Source organism: Lottia gigantea (genome assembly GCF_000327385.1).
Source record: "Lottia gigantea unplaced genomic scaffold LOTGIsca_47, whole genome shotgun sequence".
NCBI classification, from domain to species: Eukaryota; Metazoa; Mollusca; class Gastropoda; family Lottiidae; genus Lottia; species Lottia gigantea.
In genome coordinates, this window is record NW_008709640.1 from 73,935 (window position 1) to 93,801 (window position 19,867).

Here is a 19,867-nt window from a genome sequence, read left to right on the forward strand (position 1 = left end):
TCACCAGTTGTGGAATAAGAAAAGAGGTCATTAGTTTCAAACACAGCTCTCATGTAACTAAGTTGTGAGTTGTGTTCAGAACTCATGACCACTTTCAATATTAGCAACCATAGGCAACTAGTAATCACTATGGTATTGGGGCACCTAAATCAAACCCAGTTCTATAATCAATAGGTAAACATACAGTATATGAAGACTCTGTACATTACCTGTATTTGACGTAAAGCATTATCACATTCTTTCTGTCCTGGTGCTGATACTGTACAGATATTAATTAGGTGGTTTATACTCTCTGTTACAGCTCTGTTAAATAGATAAATAATCATTTTTCATTAATCATTCATCATTTCCATGAATATAATCATTTTAAGTAGTAACTCATTTAAAAAAATTTCTAATTTCATAACTAACTACTGTAGAAATAAGAGATGGAAGATGGCCGTTGAAAATGTCAAACAGTGTGCAATTTGGGAAATTAGTCAAAAATTGTAAAAAATGAAATTCCTATCTTACCTGGCAGCTTGTGCTAGAAGATTTTTAGCATTAGGTGCATTAGGATCAGCTGAAACTGATTTAGCTGCTAATAATAATTTACTAGATACCATAGACACACTCTTTAATCCACCAACTATTTGATTCTGTGTTTCATAATCTTTGGTTAATCCTGCCATGGTCAGACCATTATGTACAAATTGTTGGTAACATTCACTATATCTATTAGAAGATGTAGCCAGTTGGCTTGTGGCTCCTCTAGATGCTGTCACTATATCACTGGCAGCTTGATTCAGATTGACTGCAGAATTATTCATATCAGTCTGTACTTCAGGATAGGTCTTGTTGGTACCAGGGAACTGAAATTAAGCACAGCAAATCTTTAAGATACTGTCATAATGATATGAAGATTTATTTCTTTTCCATGCAGTGTGCCATGTGGGAAATTTTTCTAGGAAAACAACATTAGACAATTTCTACAGCCTGTATCACATTTGTTTCAGTTCTTAATAGATTTTAACATGCATGCATCTCCAGATTACATGTCAAGAAGACAAAGGCACTGTCTGAACCTATGCCGAGAACAAAACCCTGAAAAGACCTGATTTGGATGGTATTTAGATACTTACCGATGGATTAGCTAACATTTGACTGCTAGCTGTTATTTGTTGTATAGCATTATCAACATCTCTCTGTCCTGGTAAACAATTAATACAGTTAGAGAGAGCTGTAGCTACTGACTTGGCAACCTATAAATAAATAATATACGATAATAAATGAAATGGATGAAATAATGAAGGCTGGCAAGGTCACGAGAACGTTTTGCTATGAGAGTGCCAATTCCAATGATTGTCAAGGGACCTTGACCATGCCTGTAGCACACTAGACTTAAGCCTTGATATTTAACATACATTTTGGATTAAGGATTTAACTCTCAGTTAAGCCTAATTGAGCATCAAAATATCTCTGACTTTGGTCTCGGAGACAGTTTTCATGCTATTATGGAGCAAGTAATGGTAAGAAAATCTATATTTAAGCATGAAAGTCTTTGGAAACTGTCAACTAGTAACAATACTGTACCTGTGTTAAACGTTGACTATTTTCAGGACTATTAGGGTTCTCTAACGCAGACTTAGCTTCTTCCAACAATCTGATAGATTTATCCATGACATCATGAGCACTACCAATAATATTACGTTGTATTTGTTGATCATTAGTAGTAGCTGCTACACCTCGTACAGCAGATGTTAAAACTTTAAGAGCATTAGCTGTATCTCTACTGGCAATACCAACATAATCTTCATTACCCTGTTGGAACATCAAAATAGATTTGAATCAAGTCAAAGGTCAGTCCTGTTTCTATTGTACCATCTATAAGCATGAAAGACCATAACAACTTAATCAATTAGATCTTGTTAAGAAATTAAATATCTATGCCAGATTTTAATCTTAGACACCTCTAAAATAGAAGAGATGTGATATAATGAGCTGTTGTATCAAGTTATCACTAAATAAAAAAAAATAACTTTACCTGAGCTGCAGCAGTAAGAAGTTGTGACATGGATGAAGCTACTGTTTTAGATGTAGCACCAAGTTGTAAAGCAGCACTTTCAGCTGTCTCTCCTGGTAGAGGTAATAAATTACCACTTTCTGCTGATCTTTGGACATCATCTAACTCTTTATCTAAAGCATGGAGTTGATCTAAAGCACTGTCAACTTCTAATGAATGACAAGCTTCAGCTGCCTACAATTTACCAATAATAACAGATGAAGATTATTTTATGGATTAAATGTGTCATCATGATCATCATTATTTCAATCAATCCAGCTGGAAATGAGTATGGTTAATCACGATAAGATCAATGCAAAGAACTCAATGGATGAGCATTGGAATCTAATGTGGAAGTTAGGGGAGTCTTCATGATCCTCATGATCCGGGAAAGATCATTCCAAAGAAGTTTGAGAAATGTTACTACTTCTATTCTATAGTTTGCTGCTTGTGGGCCCAGGAAACTCTGTTCTCACAAGAGTCAGAGAAGAATATATTCTTACCTTGGCTGCAGAAGTTCTCAGTTCAGCTAGTGCTGTAGCCATAGCTTTAATATTATTATTCAATGTTAAAACAGAGGACTGATCTGTAACTGTAGGAGCTGCTGAATTAGCTTGGGCCATCAATCTACTACAGGGCTGTAATATACAACAAAATATGATATTGATCCAGGAACACTTTAATATCAGCTGAGTGAACCACAGGGATGGAATGTTGACAGATTCACAGAATGGCATCAGGACTTACAGATTCAATTAAGTATTTAAGCTTGGAAGTTTAAAAGTTAAGGAGGACCTCTGGGACAAAGTGAAAGAAAAGAAATTACCTGTATGAATTCCTGACTAGAGTTAATCAGACCAAGTTGTGCTGAAGCACTATCATAATGTCTCTGTGCACCTTTAATACTCTGTACCAGATTAGGTATTTCTTCATCTACCACTTGACATTGAGCTGCTAGTTGTTGTTGTGAGGCAGCATTACGATTAGTTTTATTAGCTTGTTTTGATGAATTAATCAGCTGGGTGGAGGCTGATACAGCTTGACGTGCAGCATTCTGGAGACAAGAAATAAATCAACAATTGTCAATAATGTACTGTTCTTTTCAATCAGTTCCCTTATTATCCTTTCTAATAGTCCTATATCATAACAGATGACACATACCTCTAAACGTTTCACTAGTTTCTTCTTCAAAGCATTACTAGCAGCTGTATTGGTAGCAGATCTTAATTCTTCAGCTGCAGATCTTAACATCATCTGTTGGTTGGAGTCATTAGGACTGGAAGCACATCCCTGTATGTGGAAATTAAGTTAATGAGTTACAATGGGTTACATATACTAAAGTATATCATAGAAATCAAAATCGAACTTGAAGACTGCTATTGACATTAAAGCAGATAAAAGATATGTCCATGATTGAACTCTGATGAAACACAACCCACCTTAGCAGCTTCCACGAGGTTAGCAGTGGCATCAGCTAATTGTTTAGCAGCAGCTAATAGTCTCTTCTGTACATCAGAATCAGGATGAGATTCAGCTTGACCTCTAATAGCAGTTACTAATTGTGAAGTAGCCTGCAATAACAAAGCAAAAGATCATAAGAAAACCAATTCTTTTACACCTGTATTCTTCATCCCTTTTTGACAATTTTTTTTCATTTAAAGTTTCTTGAAAGTTCTTCAAAGATCTCAATACTCAGTACAAAGCAACAACGAAAACTTATATCAACTCAAATCATCTTACCTGAGCCAAAAGTCTAGCGTTTTTGACCATCTCATGAGCATCACCAACACTACTAAATAATTTATCAGTGGTTGTAATAATCTGATCAACAGCTTCTTCGTGTACTTCTGTAGCCTGAAAAAATACATTGGGTAAGCTTATGTATATCTGGTACTGTTCATATCTTAATTCAAATTGGTTTTGGAAGGTTGGACTGATGTTCAGATTCCATAAATTGCTTTCAGGAAAAGAATCATATCTTTACCTTTGTAGGTCCAGCAGCTTTCTTGATGTGTTGCAACAAGTCATTGAGAGCTTTGGTAACTTGTGTAGCAGCACCGCCGAGATCTTGTAAAACATAATCATCTCTGCAAGCTCCTTGAGCAGCTTCTACAATACCTTCTACAGATTTAGCTACTAGTTTGGCAGCTTCAATAAGCTGTTCCTGGCAGGCTGGATGACCTATAGTTGGTGCTACAACCTAAAATGCAAAAAGTCAAACAAAATAATTATCCCTCAAGTCTGAGTTGACTTTAAATCGCAATTATGAGAAGACAACAGGAAGAAACAAAGCACAATAAAACACAAATTTTTAAAAATTCTACCTCCGCAAGTAAGAATAACACTTACCTTTGTACAAGCTACAAGCTGTGAAGTAGCTAGAGCACATTGTGTAGCAGAACTAATAACTTTATTCTGTAAACCTGGATCTTCTGTTTTATTAGCTACAGTTTTAGCTTTAAGGACTAATGCCGCAGTAGCATTAGCAACAGCTTTAGCAAGAGCTAACAAAGTATCCTGAAATATATATCAAATCTCACTTAAAAAATGTAAACTATCTTGTTTTTGGTGCCCTAAAACTAAAAGAAGAAATCTTTTTAACTTATCAAATCACCTATTTCTCAATAAAGTATTTCTCCACTGTATGCCTGTACATTTGGGAGAATCAAAGTCTATGACAGCACATATCTAAAGTTGTATAAGCCTACCTGGTAAGCTTTGTCCATATCTTCTGTTGTTTCACCAACATTATCCATGACATCTTGACTGGCTTCACCAATCTTACCAGCAGCAGCTAATAGGTTCAATCTTGGCTGTAAATAAAACAACAATCATTAAAGTAAATAGTATTTCACATTGAAAATGGTCACAACCCGTAAGCATATTTTTCTTATAGTGATTCAAGGTTATCTGAATTTTCAATCAAAATTAAAAGGTTCCTGGTGTTCCTCTAATCAACACAAAACATTTCTCAAAGAGCACAGGATTTATAATCAATTGTTACCTCTTTAGAGCCAGGTTGTGCTGCTTGTAGTAAATCACTGAAAGCACCGGCCAAACGTCTTGCTGCATTCATCAATTTATTACCATTATCTTCTTGTAGAGCGGCTAACATACGCACATCACCACTAAACTCATTTAGATTGGATGAACTGAAATAAATATAATCAAGTCCAAAATAAGTCATTTATACTTTTGCTTATCCGTAAATTATTCAATCTATAGTAAAGTAGGAAATTTCAGTAATAATTGCCTTTAGGGCTTCAATTGAAAGGTTTTCTGCATTGTCACGGGTAATAACCTCGGAAAGCCTGTTGATTTTTTGTGTATTTTGAACTCATTCAAACTTCAGCAGCATAGAAAATGAAGACATGGGCATAATTTGGAATAACAAAAGAAAAGAACATACATTTGATTGACAGCTGAACCAACAGCAGTATAATCTATTTCATCTTGATTACCAGACGTCAATGTAACTAACTGTGCTGTAGCAGCATTCATAGCAGACAACTGACTTCCAACCTTCTGTCTTGATACATCTAATGCATCTTCTCTCCATTTCTTGGATGCCTGAAGTATTCAAAGATTAAATTAGGTTACATGTAATTTACTGATTTATATCTATATATCCAGTGCTTCTTTACATGTATATTTTGTAAGCAACACAAATAGATTTCTGTACAGTACCTCCTTGAAGAGAAGAAATAGTACTTACAGGATCAGAACCAAGGGTAGGTAAATCTGCCTGATGTTCAAGTTGTGACTGGGCAGCATTAACTGATGATAAACCTTCTTCAATAGTAATCAATAATGCTTTCTGGGCTTTACTCAATCCTACTTCTTCTCTAGATTTTTCCTGTTAAAATATAGATAAAGGTATTAATAACTAATTCTAATTCAATTATTTCCACAAATTTCTGTTTTTTTAATCAAAATAAAACTAAAATGTGCTATACAAAATAGTGGATTTACAATTTAAAAAAAAAAATGAAAAGTAAAATTGTGATTTTTGTAATAAAATAAAAGAAATGATTTAGTAACTGAACAACACTTCATGCTGCCATAATTGTTAACCAAATTATTAACATGCTATTTCTTTTACAAAACTCAAATTAATTACATCCCATGGATTCTTCATCTCTCAGTAGTTCAATTCCTTTATATAAACTAAATGATAAATTATGAAAAGAGAAGACCAAACCATTTACAGAGAGCCGTTTTCCTGATATATAATTCAATATCATATCTCCTATCGGACTTGCATTAGTCTATATGATAAATTATATGCAATATAGAAATATCTACAGAATAGATAACTTTAGTTAATGTTGTTTCAATTCCAAGGGTCTATAAATTGAGCAATTTTTGTAATTTGTAGACATGAAATTGAAGGATAAATTGTATCAAAATAAATCAATTTAGTTGAACTAAATCTAATCTAACTAAAATTGTGCTCTAGAAAGAACTACTGAAATTAAAACCACTTCTATGAAAATATGAAAAACGTAAACTCAGGAGAAGGGAAAAAGTTTAAACCCCAAACATTAAATCTTGTTCAAGTTGACAAATTCCATGCCTTTTAACACACAGACTCCAACAGCATTCTGTTTATTTATAGCAGTATTCTGACTTGATATAACACACAGTTATTACACCAGTATTAATCATATTATAGACAACTATAAAAATATACAGCTTTACAAGCTGGTAGAATTAAATTGAAACTATCTGTATCACTTTGTAAAATTAAAATCCAACATCTAGATCTCCGGCAATTCGCTAAAAACTAGATGCTTAGATTTGAACATGTTAATAAAATTGCAATAAACATTCAAATTCTGTTCCGAAAATATTACAGGCAGCTGAAATCAAGTGATAACTTGCCTTTAACCTTGTCTAAAGGCTTGATATATAATATGAGTTAACTTGTGTGATAAATACTGATGTAAAGTAACAACGGGTGTCAGATCTATGTATAATGTATAATATTATCTGTTTAGAGAGATTATTGAGAGAGACACACAACCTCATTCTAAATGCTGGATTAACTAATCATCAATGAACATCTTCCAAGGCTACAGAATGTGAGATCAGATTTGAATAAATACAGTAATCTGATTGGTTGATAAAACAAAATTCAAAATAAATTTTCATGATTGACCAATCAAATTACAGGGAAAAAAATGTTATTTAGTTTTTTAATTTTCAAATAAATAAATATTTCCACGATCAAAGTTTAATTTGGATGTAAAATCAAACTTGATCAAAAATCAAATGTTCCATATTTTAACCTTTTTGGAAGATGTTTTGAGTGCTATATAATAAGACCAGCTAAAACCAATGTTAAAACTACTATATATTATAGAGATACAGAGGTTACCTTGACTGTATACCAGGTTCTCATATTAACCCTATCTGACTCAATACTGTCCATAAACCAGGCTTTCATTTTAACCCTATCTAGCTCAATTATCAATGACAGTAATATTCCCATTGATCAAAGGTACTTTCTGTCACGTATGCTTTGTTTTTGCTGGTATCTATGCAGAAATTAACCCAAGTTCGACCAATTAAGCCATTTTTCATCGGTCAATACTCATTAATTCTTGTTCATATATATGCAAATACGTTCATAAACTACAAGATTTCGAGAAATACTGTATCTCAAACATTTCTACTAAAAAATATGTCGAAACATCTTAATCAAAGGATATGTTTGTATATTTTAAGAAATTTTGGAATTTGCACTCAATAGCAGTGACTAGATGTATGAAATCATATGTAAAAAGAAATTACTATATAAAATGTTTGAGATGAACAGTATAAGGTTAATAAAAAGACAAGCAGTTAAAACACTAACACTGTGAGCAGCAGAATGTCCACTAATAGCTTGATTTGACACCTGTGTATATTGTGTTGATTGCATGGAACCAACACCATACTGTGATTCCCCTTGTCCACCATCTCTTATAACAGCTGGTATAGCCACATTACCACTACTAGCGTGGCTCACTTTAGATGTATTATGTTGGATAATGGTAGCCCTGTGGACAAAAATAATCATATTATATTATCAAGTGTATCACTTATTAGAATCATAACTTAATGTCAAGTTTTTAAACAATCCAAGAAAAGCAAAACGTTTAAGCTTTATCAGCTGGTAAAACAGATATTCAGACGTTGATATTCTGTAAACAATAATGTCTGATTTTAGCTCCTACTGTTCTAGTTTGAGTTTCAATCAACTCAAAAGATTCAAAAATGCCTGTTTTGACTGCTTGGTCTTGATATTGTTTCTGAACAAGGTAACTAAAACTTACTTAGCTGGTGCTACATTATCTTCTAACATCATAGAATTATCATCACCATCAATACCAAGATGATCTTTGGCCTTTTTCTGCAATTAAAATATCCACATTCAAACTCTTAGTCACTAACAGTTGATAGAAACCAAGAAATACAAGATTTATTCACTACAGCATCACAAATCTTACTTCAAAGTAGTTCAGAAGAGATGTCGTTCTCTCCACAGATTTAGGATCAAGCTTATAATAAATATATAAATTCTCACCTTGCCCAATATAATATCAATATAACCAGCAATAAGTTGAGAAATTTGTTCACCCTCTGTTGTTTGTACAGAATAATATGTATCAGAATAATCGCCAAAATCCTAGTAGATAAAAAATACAAATGACAAATGAAGTAAATAGTTGGAGAAACAAAGCAAATTTTACCTACACCTCCAACTGTGAGATTTGAGTAATATATACGTTAGCTATCATATAATAACATAAGTATATTGAGCATTTCAGCTTAATTGCTGAAGGTATAACAATCAATAATGTTACTTACTAATGTAAAACTGTTTGGTGAAGCAGCCCATCTTCTGACTGTAGTTAATGGCCAGGTTTTCATGATCTGTAATTTTAAATTCATAAACATGTTAAGGATTTATAATTTGTTATGAAGATTCACGGATAAAGCAGAATACATTCATTTTACAGTTCATGCATTTCATAAGGATGGAAAACACTTTAAGGTTCAATATCACAGGGACTTAATAGCAATATCAACAATAGGGAACCTACCTCTTTGGTTTTTTCATCAACACGAACAACACTTTCTTTAGTAATACCTAATAATCTAGGTACTAATTTATTCTTTCCTTTTAGTTTTTCCTACAAATAATCAAAGTTATCATTCATTTACCTAAAAACAAATCAGGACTACTTGTTCCAGACTGTTGGCATTTCTGATAAATCAAGTTTTTTATTCATTTGGATGGGCGGAAACCCAAAGTTGATCAGACTGAAGAACTCTAGAAATTTGGAAATGAACAAAATTTTGCTCATTGCATGTTGATGCCAATCTTCATTGGCCCACCTAGAACAAGAGTTGGCTGTAAAACTTACCTTGACCAAAAAGAATGTTATACCATATGTTTTTAATGAACGACATTGGTGTGTATATTTTACTTTAGCTTCAATTTCTGTTAATCCAACATGTTTCTTGTGTTCCTGAAATAATGAATCCATTTCTAATTAATGTATAATTGTAAATATATTGTCTGCAAGCATTCTAATACACACCCTTAGAATAACCAAATAGAAGGCTTAAGCATAGAATTATTCAAATTACCTGAAATATCTTCTTTTCAGCTCCTTTCACTTTTAAATATTCTTTAGGAAGAAATTCTTTCAAACTGAAACAAGTGAAGATAAATTTAAAGCAATAATTTTCTTGAAATAGAAGTAAATATGTTATTCTTGATACATATTATACCCATCATTTGTCACCTATACTTAAAAGATCTAAAAAAGTCTTTCGCAAATTGTTCACTAATTACAGGAACCACTGACATCTGAAGATGAAGATGTAAACTATAAGACTCTCTGATATCTATCGAAGCCTCAGAAACCTTTGAAACAAACATTGACCGATTCCAATTACTAAATGAATAATCAGTAAAACTTACTCTAAAAATCCTGATTTATGTTTCGAATCAACATGGTCACCAAACTGTACTTGACACTGAATACCACCAAACATTATAGCTTCTTCAAGACTTACAGGATGAGTGCCATTCAAAATAGCATCTCGAGACTGAAAAATATTAAATTAACATTTCAAATCATATACTTTCCTAAAAAATTTAGTAATGTAACTGCTTCAACATCCTTTGTTATTGACATTTTTAAAGTGTCAAAACATTTTATCAAGAAAGTTTGAAAGTTTAGTGACCTTGATACATCCTTCCTCATCATGGTGGTCATCACTGCTTAAAATAGATACAGAAATAGGAAAAAATGGTCTGTCCAATGACTAACAGGTTAACATGATCCTCCAAAACCTAAATTTTTATGTTAAACACTTATCAATGTACAACTTCCAATACTTACTTGTACATAGAGTAAATTCAACTGAATAGGATCTCGAGCATCTACATTTTGATCAGAGAAGAAAAACTTTCGTCTCAACAATAAAACTTCATTCTGGTCTATTCCTTGTTCTCGTAAAGTTTTAGAATGATCCAACCAGTTCACTGAAAATATAGGTACATAAATTAAGAATTGGTCAAATAATGCCATTTAAAAGACATTTTTAGTCTTTCAGAAACACTTATATTGAACTTTCATTTGCATCGTTTTAATAAGGGAACTTTGTAAGTCCTCAGAAACTTGACAAAAAACGTCACTAACCCAAACAAAATCTAGTTCTTTTTAGGTTTTTCGCAGAGTAACAGGAACGACAAAACCTACTGGATGATCCATCTAATTTGCATATAAACTAGGTAATTTAACTCTCAGACATGTTAAGATGTTGCAAAATAATATGATGCCATAATTGGAAAAATTGAAAAGTTATTTCCAGAAAAAATGAATAAATTTGATATCTTAATGAGCAGCCAACATTTTTTATAACAAAGATTTAATTTTCTGACAAAACAACATAAAAACTGTCTATGAACGGCTATGAACTTATTGATTGGTGTGTTATAACAGAATTTTTCAAATACAGACGTCAAAGAATATTCCTTCAAAGATAAAGTAATGATAGCATGATTAAAAAAAATAATAATAAAACACTTACTATCGTCATCAGTGTGTAGTTTCTTTTTCATTTCTTCAAGTTTCTTCTGATCTTTAGCAATAGATTTGTCACGTTTCAATGTTAAAGTTTTCTCTTTTTCATCTTCAGCTAATTCTCTTACTAATGAATACTCCTCATGGTTTGTTATACCTGTAAAAAGAATGAATGAATGAATGAATGAATGAATGAATGGATGAATGGATGAATGGATGGATGGATGGATGGATGGATGGATGCATGCATGAATGAATGAATGAATGAATGAATGAATGAATGAATGAATGAATGAATGAATGAATGAATGAATGAATGAATGAATGAATGAATGAATGAAATTTTGTATTTTCGATGATGTTTACTTCAAATTTTGCACATGATCAAAGGATAAACTTGACCAGCAATTTATCATATTCAATTAATCTTCATTATTGGTTTGTAGTTCACAGTTGTATTAAACTTACCCATTCTGGTACAAATAGTAACCATTAAACCACCAACAGTATGGCTGTCATCTACTTGTAATGTTTTTAAAGCTCCATCCAATGTTCTTACTTTTAATATACGATGTTTCTTTCTGTATTCCAACAAATCCTTTAATTAAGATGAAATTTTCATTATAAGCAACATGACACATGAATAAATCTATACTTAATAAAAAGATGTGTAATAAGATTCAAGGTTGACATATTACCTTGCAAGAAATACACAGAAAGTGAGCTAAAAAGAATCAGCTGAAATAGAAGCACTCACTGTCTCTATTATAGCGTGTCAGTATATCATTCAAATCAGACTGGTTTTGAGACAAAAGTCAGTTCTGAATGCTTAATGAAAGGAAAGAAACTTACTCCATTTCTGAGGAGATAATACTCTAAGCTTCTTCCTTGTTCCAGCCATACTCCTTTCTTAGGATCTTCATCAGCCAAAAACAAACCAAATTCTGAGGCTGAAATAGTAAAAGAAACAAACTTAGTACCGCAAATGTTTTTTGCTTCCAATGAATCTAAGATATCAAGAAATACTACACTTTACAGTTGGTAATTAAGAATTGATATGAAATCTCAAGTTGAAGCACCTATCACAGTTTGAAGCTGCTATCATGTTTTATAGTTCTATAATCTGATAGCATGATAACAGATCATATATATTCCTATCTTTATATTTAACTAAAATAAGATATAGGAATCCAATACCATTTCTTGTAACTAAAAATATATGAAGATTCTTGATTAGATTCCTTGATATAACATATATATTACCTGGAATCTTTAAACTGAACCAAGAAAGAAAGAAAGAAACAACTATATTTTACAAGGATAACAACTTAGATTCACAGTTAAGGATCCTATCTACCCACTGGTCCTTAGCCAAACCTCTTAATATTGATATTTCTTGGAATATCCCTACCCATTTACAGGTGGGTTGACTGGAATTATGAGTGAAGATAACTTATTTCACACTCCGATCGAGATTAGTCCCATAGCCATCATTTGCTCAATGTTACCAAGCAAATTATGTCATGTAAAGAACCAACACTCTAACCGACTGTGCTATATAGAGCCTCACAAACATTATGGCATCTTAAAGGTTTTTACAAAGTCCTACTTCTACAAGCCTTTCATAGTTTTCAATTTTTTCATCTAAATTTGTTCACATTTGATGCTAAATAATTCAATATAATTGAATATTTAAGCAAAATGCTAAGAAAATAAAAACGGACATCACAAGATAAGTTTTAAGTGTTTTAAATTTAGGATTTTTTCATGAAATTTTGGAAGAAATGAGGAAGTGAGAGAAAATTTACAATTTTTATTTGATTAATGTCTCTCAATGTATAACGGAAGGAAGGAAAGAGAGTAAGAAGGAAGGATAACAAGACTTGAATTACAACTAATAGTGTTATATCATGATACATCAAATAAAATCATTATACACAGTCAAACCCTCAAATTCCTTATTGATGAGTGATATATTGAAGATATCAATATATGTATATTTAAATTGTACATCTGTAAACTTGAAATGAAATTAACATTCTGACACATAGAAAACTGTTATTACACAATTTACAGTTCTCTGTGGCTGTGAACATCCATGTTAGGTCTTTGATTGATACAGTTACAACTATCAATAACAGAATATGAAGCAAAAATAAAGAAGTACAGTAATTCATGCATTTCCTTGTCATAGTTGTCTATGGAAGGAAGTACAAATCAAATTAATGTCATTTTGTTTCTTATTACACTTGGGTTTCCTGTGATGCTAATTTTGGTAATTTGGAATTTTGTCCTGTTGATAGTTGTCCATAGAAGGAAGTATAAATCAGGAAGTTCAAAATTAGCATCAGGAAAATTTTGTCTTTGTTCAGCAAGATGAGTTCCAAGTCTTGGCCATTTTAGTATCATGGATTTTTATCTTAAGGGTTCAAATTGAATTTCATTGTAGTTTAAGCATTATATTCATCCCAACATGAAACAGGATTTTTTAAAGGAAGTTGACACTAAATTCCAAATAAAAGGTCAATAATTTGAAATATGGGAGTGTCCTGGTTATAATAATTTGTTAATGAAAGTTAATTGATTAGAATTATTATAATTATGTTCAGCTGTCTATATAGGTTAGAATAATCATATTAATATGATATCATTACAACTAGTCATTCTAAATATCAAAAGTCCACTTTATTCTTAACTATAGTTTATAGATTATTCAAGATATCAAATTTTTTGTCTTTGTACATAATGAGAATTCATAAATAAAATGAATCTAATTAAAATGTTTCTTTTTTTACTGATTCAATTATGATCTGATGATATTGCTATGCATCTCATGTTTCAGGTCACTTAACAATAAACCAATCAAATGCTCTGTTCAATATAAGATTGTAGAAGGTAACAAAATCTCAAACTTTTCTAGACATCAATTTTCCTTATGTCAAATCCAGACATAAGTTACACCTTTTTTTTCGATTAGTTTCAATACGTAATATGTACATGTTGACCGAAATATGTTTAATTAGTGAAAAAATAATGATTAACTGTAGGCTATGTTTGAAGGTGAGATATGTGTTTTTATATATTTCACCTCTTCCCACATACATTCATTAGTTAACAGATTATAGATTCTATTTATAACTCCCTTTAACATAAACACTTTTAACCACAAGACCTTGATATGAGTCTTAATATTCTAGTCATAGAAAAAATGTCATGAGGTTGATTTACTGATTTTCCTAGTAATAGTTTTTATACTGAAAAACAGATTCAGATTTTTTTTTTCAGTGAGTTTACTCAAATCTTATTTGGTATTAAAAAGAGTCCTTATGAGGATGTTATATGCAAAATATGTTAATTTGTCCTTGTCAAATGTTTAGAATTAGGCTTAATTCTCTTATCTATTTTTTCCTTGTTAGATGAATAGTTGTGATATTTTTTATTCATTTATTTTTTTTTTTAGTTGTGATATTACATAAAAATCAACTTAATAAAATCATGAATTTGCAAAATATTTCAATTCTTAAGCTTAAGATATTTGGCAGAATAAAAACAAAAATTTCTCTGTATGGATTCAAATGTGTTCTATTATATAAGCACATTTTTTCAAATACATTTGACTGATGTTAATGTACAAAATTAAGTTCAAAGAACTGAATTATGTTCGAAAGAACACACAAATGAACTTGAAATTCTTGTTGGTTAAAAATAAATTAAAGTTGAGGTATACAGTAGAGTAATGAAGATATTTATGATATTATCTATGTTTTTAAGTATCATGTTTATTAAAGTAATGAGTTATCACCTGGTATTCATCAACTCTAGATATATACCTTTTTTAAAGCGATATTACCTCATAAAACATAAAATCTACATTTTTAATCTGAGTCTAAAATGAATCTATATTCATCAATTCATGCTTGCAGCCATTAAACAGAATTCCTCTATAATCTGTGAAGTCCATAAAACTAAAGGAAAATATTGAAAAACTTAACCATAATAACTTAATTTAATGACTTTATCATCTTGTACAGAGATTCTGGACACCAAGTAATCCACTGATGATAATTTATTTTCTCATTGACCAAGTTTAAAAATTTAAATTTTATGTTAATGTGTTCCTTTAAAGCAATAAATTCGTATAATCTTTCCATGAAATAACTTATATTTTAAAATACGAATTTGACATCCGGATAGCTTATACTTGACTTATTTGACTCATTGTTGACACCTATGGATGTGACAAAAGTTTACAAAAGAATATCTCCAATCATATATATCACAATTAGTTTTTCATCACTCACCAACATAAGTTTGGCACTATGGCCACCATAATTTTGAGAAATATGACCAGAAAAAATCTTTTTGCAATTAGATGAATGCCTGTTGATTTTACAATGTCCTGGGTTAGGAGAAAGAGTCATTATGAATTCTGTAAACATTGGACCTATTTGGAAAGTTTTTTTCCCAGATGCCAACAAATGATGTACATATATTATTAAGTCTTTACAATTAGTTTGTATAATGAGACAGGTCTTAGAGTACATTATAACATAATGAAAAGGGTTTAAGAGTACATATAGGGTAATGAGATAAATATTAAGAGTACTATGAGATAAATATCAGTACATATAACATATTGAGAAAGGTATAAGAGTACATACAACATAATGAGATTGATATTAGAGTACTTGTAACATAATGAGATAGGTATTAGAGTACATATAACATAATGAGATAGATATTAGAGTACTTGTAACATAATGAGATAGGTATTAGAGTACATATAACATAATGAGCATAATGAGAGTATATAAAATAATGAGATAGACATTGGAGTACATATAACATGATGATGTAGATATTAGAGTATGTGTAACATAATGAGATAGGTATTAGAGTACATATTACATAATGAGCATAATGAGAGTATATAAAATAATGATATAGACATTGGAGTACATATAACATGATGATGTAGACATTAGAGTACTTGTAACATAATGAGATAGGTATAAGAGTACATACAACATAATGAGATAGATATTAGAGTACTTGTAACATAATGAGATAGGTATAAGAGTACGTACAACATAATGAGATAGATATTAGAGTACTTGTAACATATTGAGATAGGTATCAGAGTACATATAACATAATGAGATAGATATTAGAGTACTTGTAACATAATGAGATAGGTATTAGAGTACATATAACATAATGAGATAGATATTAAGAGTATGTGTAACATAATGAGATAGGTATTAGAGTACATATAACATAATGAGCATAATGAGAGTATAAAAAATAATGAGATAGACATTGGAATACATATAACATGATGATGTAGATATTAGAGTATGTGTAACATAATGAGATAGGTATTAGAGTACATATAACATAATGAGAGTATATAAAATAATGAGATAGACATTGGAGTACATATAAGATGATGATGTAGATATTACAGTACTTGTAACATAATGAGATAGGTATAAGAGTACATACAACATAATGAGATAGATATTAGAGTATGTGTAACATAATGAGATAGGTATTAGAGTACATAGAACATAATGAGATAGATATTAGAGTATGTGTAACATAATGAGATAGATATTAGAATAGATACAACATAATGAGATAGATATTAGAGTACTTGTAACATAATGAGATAGGTATAAAAGTACATACAACATAATGAGATAGATATCAGAGTACTTGTAACATAATGAGATAGGTATTAGAGTACATATAACATAATGAGATAGATATTAGAGTACTTGTAACATAATGAGATAGGTATTAGAGTACATATAACATAATGAGATAGATATTAGAGTATGTGTAACATAATGAGATAGGTATAAGAATACATACAACATAATGAGAAAGATATTAGAGTATGTGTAACATAATGAGATAGATATTAGAATAGATACAACATAATGAGATAGATATTAGAGTACTTGTAACATAATGAGATAGGTATAAAAGTACATACAACATAATGAGATAGATATCAGAGTACATATAACATAATGAGATAGATATTAGAGTACTTGTAACATAATGAGATAGGTATTAGAGTACATATAACATAATGAGATAGATATTAGAGTATGTGTAACATAATGAGATAGGTATTAGAGTACATATAACATAATGAGCATAATGAGAGTATATGAAATAATAAGATAGACATTGGAGTACATATAACATGATGATGTAGATATTAGAGTAGATACAAAATAATGAGATATTAGAGTACATATAACATAATGAGATAGATATTAGAATAGATACAACATAATAAGATAGATATTTGAGAAGAGTACATAATGAGATATAGGTATTATTAGAGTATTATAGAGACAAAGAGAATAGTGTAATATATGTAATACTGAAGAAAAAACTCTGAGGACTGTATGAATCATATCTATCTAATAATTACACACATGTGTGAACAAAGTAAGAGACAAAATACTATTGTTTTTATCACACAAATATATCTTGTATACTTGAGAATACAGTCATCAACTATTATTACATTATCATAATATTACCTGAGTGTTTGAGTATATTGAGTATTTAAAATGTTACTTTTATTATTTTGTGGCAGAACTAATAGATCTGTTAAGACATTTAATTTTCAAAAAAGATATAATTCTATCAATGACATAGAGAAATAATGTTTTATGACAATACTTATAGTAAATTAAAACCAGCCATATGTTCATTGAACAGAATATTTTGTAACCTTTTGTGTTTTTTCACTAAGAAAACATGGCATATTATCAATATGTAATTGAAGGCAAGACAAAATGTTCCCTGAAAACAGACGTCTGCCTAAATGGCTAAGTTATATCAAATATTAAAAGCTTTACTCACGATTTCCTTGTTGTGCTTCAGCAATCCTCTCTCTAATCATACGACAAGCATCATAAACAATAGTTGAGGGTTCGAATTGCATAGTTTTTACTGCATTGCTTTGAACAACGCTGATCTTCAGCGATAGCGTCGCCATCTTGCATTCTATTTAGGCGATGACGCCTGGACTTGAAAAAATCTCTTCCTTGTTTTCTTTCTTCTTAGAAAGTTAGTGATATTGTTTGGATCTGGAATGAGTTAAAAAAGAAGACCATTAAAACAAATCAACAGATAAATATAAACAGATTATAATTTAATAACAATTGTAGACAGAATCAATTCCAATTAAATCTGTACGGAACAAAAACAAGTTCACAATAATCATGTTAATAGGTCGATTATAAATAGGCCTAACTTCCATATGGTACCAGATAAATTGATGTGGAAGTGAATATTATAATATTATTTCATTATAAAGAAATCAGTACCGTAATAATAGTTGATAGTATTATACCGTTATTACAATATTATTCCGAGTACAGTACCACATTATCCTCATATTGTAATCCAGGTTAATCAAGTTCTACTCATTGATTTAGCACTAGAGTACTTGAGATCAGGTCATTTCTGTGGACTGTCCCTAAAGACAGATTGTTATCAGTAACAGTAGAAAGCTTTTAATGGCTACTTTATACAGGAATCTATGGACTAGTTCAATATTGGTATAGTGATAACATAAAGACATTGTTAGAATACTGATTATAAACTATTGTGACAGGAAACATGTTATTTCTAATGTTTCTTTATAGAATAAATTATAGTATTTAATAGGCTTCTGTTCTCAATCTTTCATTGTTAAATAAATTTTAACAGATTCTTTTTATATGAATTTGAATATTAGTTTAAAATATTAATGAGTCTCTTTACCTTCTTAAAGGGACAGATTCGCCATTCATTTGATTTGACCAATTTTACTTTAGTCTCAGTAACAAGAAATTTTTAACTATAATAGTGTTCACAAAGCACCATCAAAATTTTAGCCTTCAAATCCATGAGTGTCCAGAATAATTGAACTTTGAATGGTAATGTTTGAATTTTTGTACATTTCTAGTACTTCTGAAAACTATTTACGTATATTCAAGACTCAAATCAACTCATGAAATGGCTAATCTGTCTAAACTAGTCTAAAGAGAGCCTCAGGTAAACCATGAGACTGACATACTCGGAGAGCATTTAGATTAACAGATTGTTCACATCTGGCATCAGCTAGAAGAATCTGATCAACTGTTAGATGATATTGATTTGAACACACCACCGATGACTGAAAAATTGCAGATGACACTACATGCACCTCATGGTCTTGCCAGTAATAATTAGATCTTGTGGGTTTCTTGTTGTATCTATATATATGTTGATGGTAAATTTGTTCACCCTACTTTAGTATATCTAGTCATTTAATGAAAATGCTGTGATTTCAAAAGAAAAATTTCCACACCTGAGTCATGATATAATTTGAACACACTTTAAAGTGACAGTGAAAGTTGCACTTCATGACACCATAACAATGTATGTCCACTAAAATATTGAATACAGTCTGTTGATTTACTAACAAAAAGACAACATGGTTTTGTTGTAAATATGCTAGAATAAATAAGGCAGCTGTCAGCAACAAGGCTTATATAACATTCCAATAATAACATATAATCCCAACTGGGAGGTTAATGGAAAATTTATTCAACCAGATTTGTACAAGTCTCTTTGATTGTTAAATCACTACAAGTTTCATTTAAGACAAATGCCAAATAATGCATATTAGGAATATTTTTTAAGCATCAATTTGTCAATATTCTTAATGTCTTGACAACTGTTTGAC

General features: G+C 30.8%; 1 protein-coding gene across 1 annotated transcript in view; it reads right to left on the reverse strand.

The window, feature by feature from the left end:
* Positions 1–18,151, reverse strand: part of LOTGIDRAFT_218488 (hypothetical protein) — a gene marked incomplete at its 5' end in the record, with an annotated part of 41,313 nt that extends 23,162 nt beyond the window's left edge. Inside the window, 29 exons of the mRNA XM_009061245.1 lie at positions 210–303; positions 514–851; positions 1,122–1,241; positions 1,573–1,800; positions 2,024–2,236; positions 2,545–2,679; positions 2,868–3,095; positions 3,203–3,331; positions 3,481–3,612; positions 3,782–3,895; positions 4,026–4,241; positions 4,391–4,558; positions 4,750–4,854; positions 5,046–5,193; positions 5,451–5,611; positions 5,757–5,875; positions 7,904–8,085; positions 8,362–8,438; positions 8,613–8,714; positions 8,897–8,962; positions 9,133–9,222; positions 9,457–9,561; positions 9,683–9,746; positions 10,020–10,147; positions 10,444–10,586; positions 11,135–11,284; positions 11,596–11,725; positions 11,980–12,077; positions 18,016–18,151. Of these exons, the coding sequence (XP_009059493.1) occupies positions 210–303; positions 514–851; positions 1,122–1,241; positions 1,573–1,800; positions 2,024–2,236; positions 2,545–2,679; positions 2,868–3,095; positions 3,203–3,331; positions 3,481–3,612; positions 3,782–3,895; positions 4,026–4,241; positions 4,391–4,558; positions 4,750–4,854; positions 5,046–5,193; positions 5,451–5,611; positions 5,757–5,875; positions 7,904–8,085; positions 8,362–8,438; positions 8,613–8,714; positions 8,897–8,962; positions 9,133–9,222; positions 9,457–9,561; positions 9,683–9,746; positions 10,020–10,147; positions 10,444–10,586; positions 11,135–11,284; positions 11,596–11,725; positions 11,980–12,077; positions 18,016–18,151 (4,119 nt within the window). The remainder of the gene's footprint in view (positions 1–209; positions 304–513; positions 852–1,121; positions 1,242–1,572; positions 1,801–2,023; positions 2,237–2,544; positions 2,680–2,867; positions 3,096–3,202; positions 3,332–3,480; positions 3,613–3,781; positions 3,896–4,025; positions 4,242–4,390; positions 4,559–4,749; positions 4,855–5,045; positions 5,194–5,450; positions 5,612–5,756; positions 5,876–7,903; positions 8,086–8,361; positions 8,439–8,612; positions 8,715–8,896; positions 8,963–9,132; positions 9,223–9,456; positions 9,562–9,682; positions 9,747–10,019; positions 10,148–10,443; positions 10,587–11,134; positions 11,285–11,595; positions 11,726–11,979; positions 12,078–18,015) is intronic.
* Positions 18,152–19,867: the final 1,716 nt, after the last annotated feature.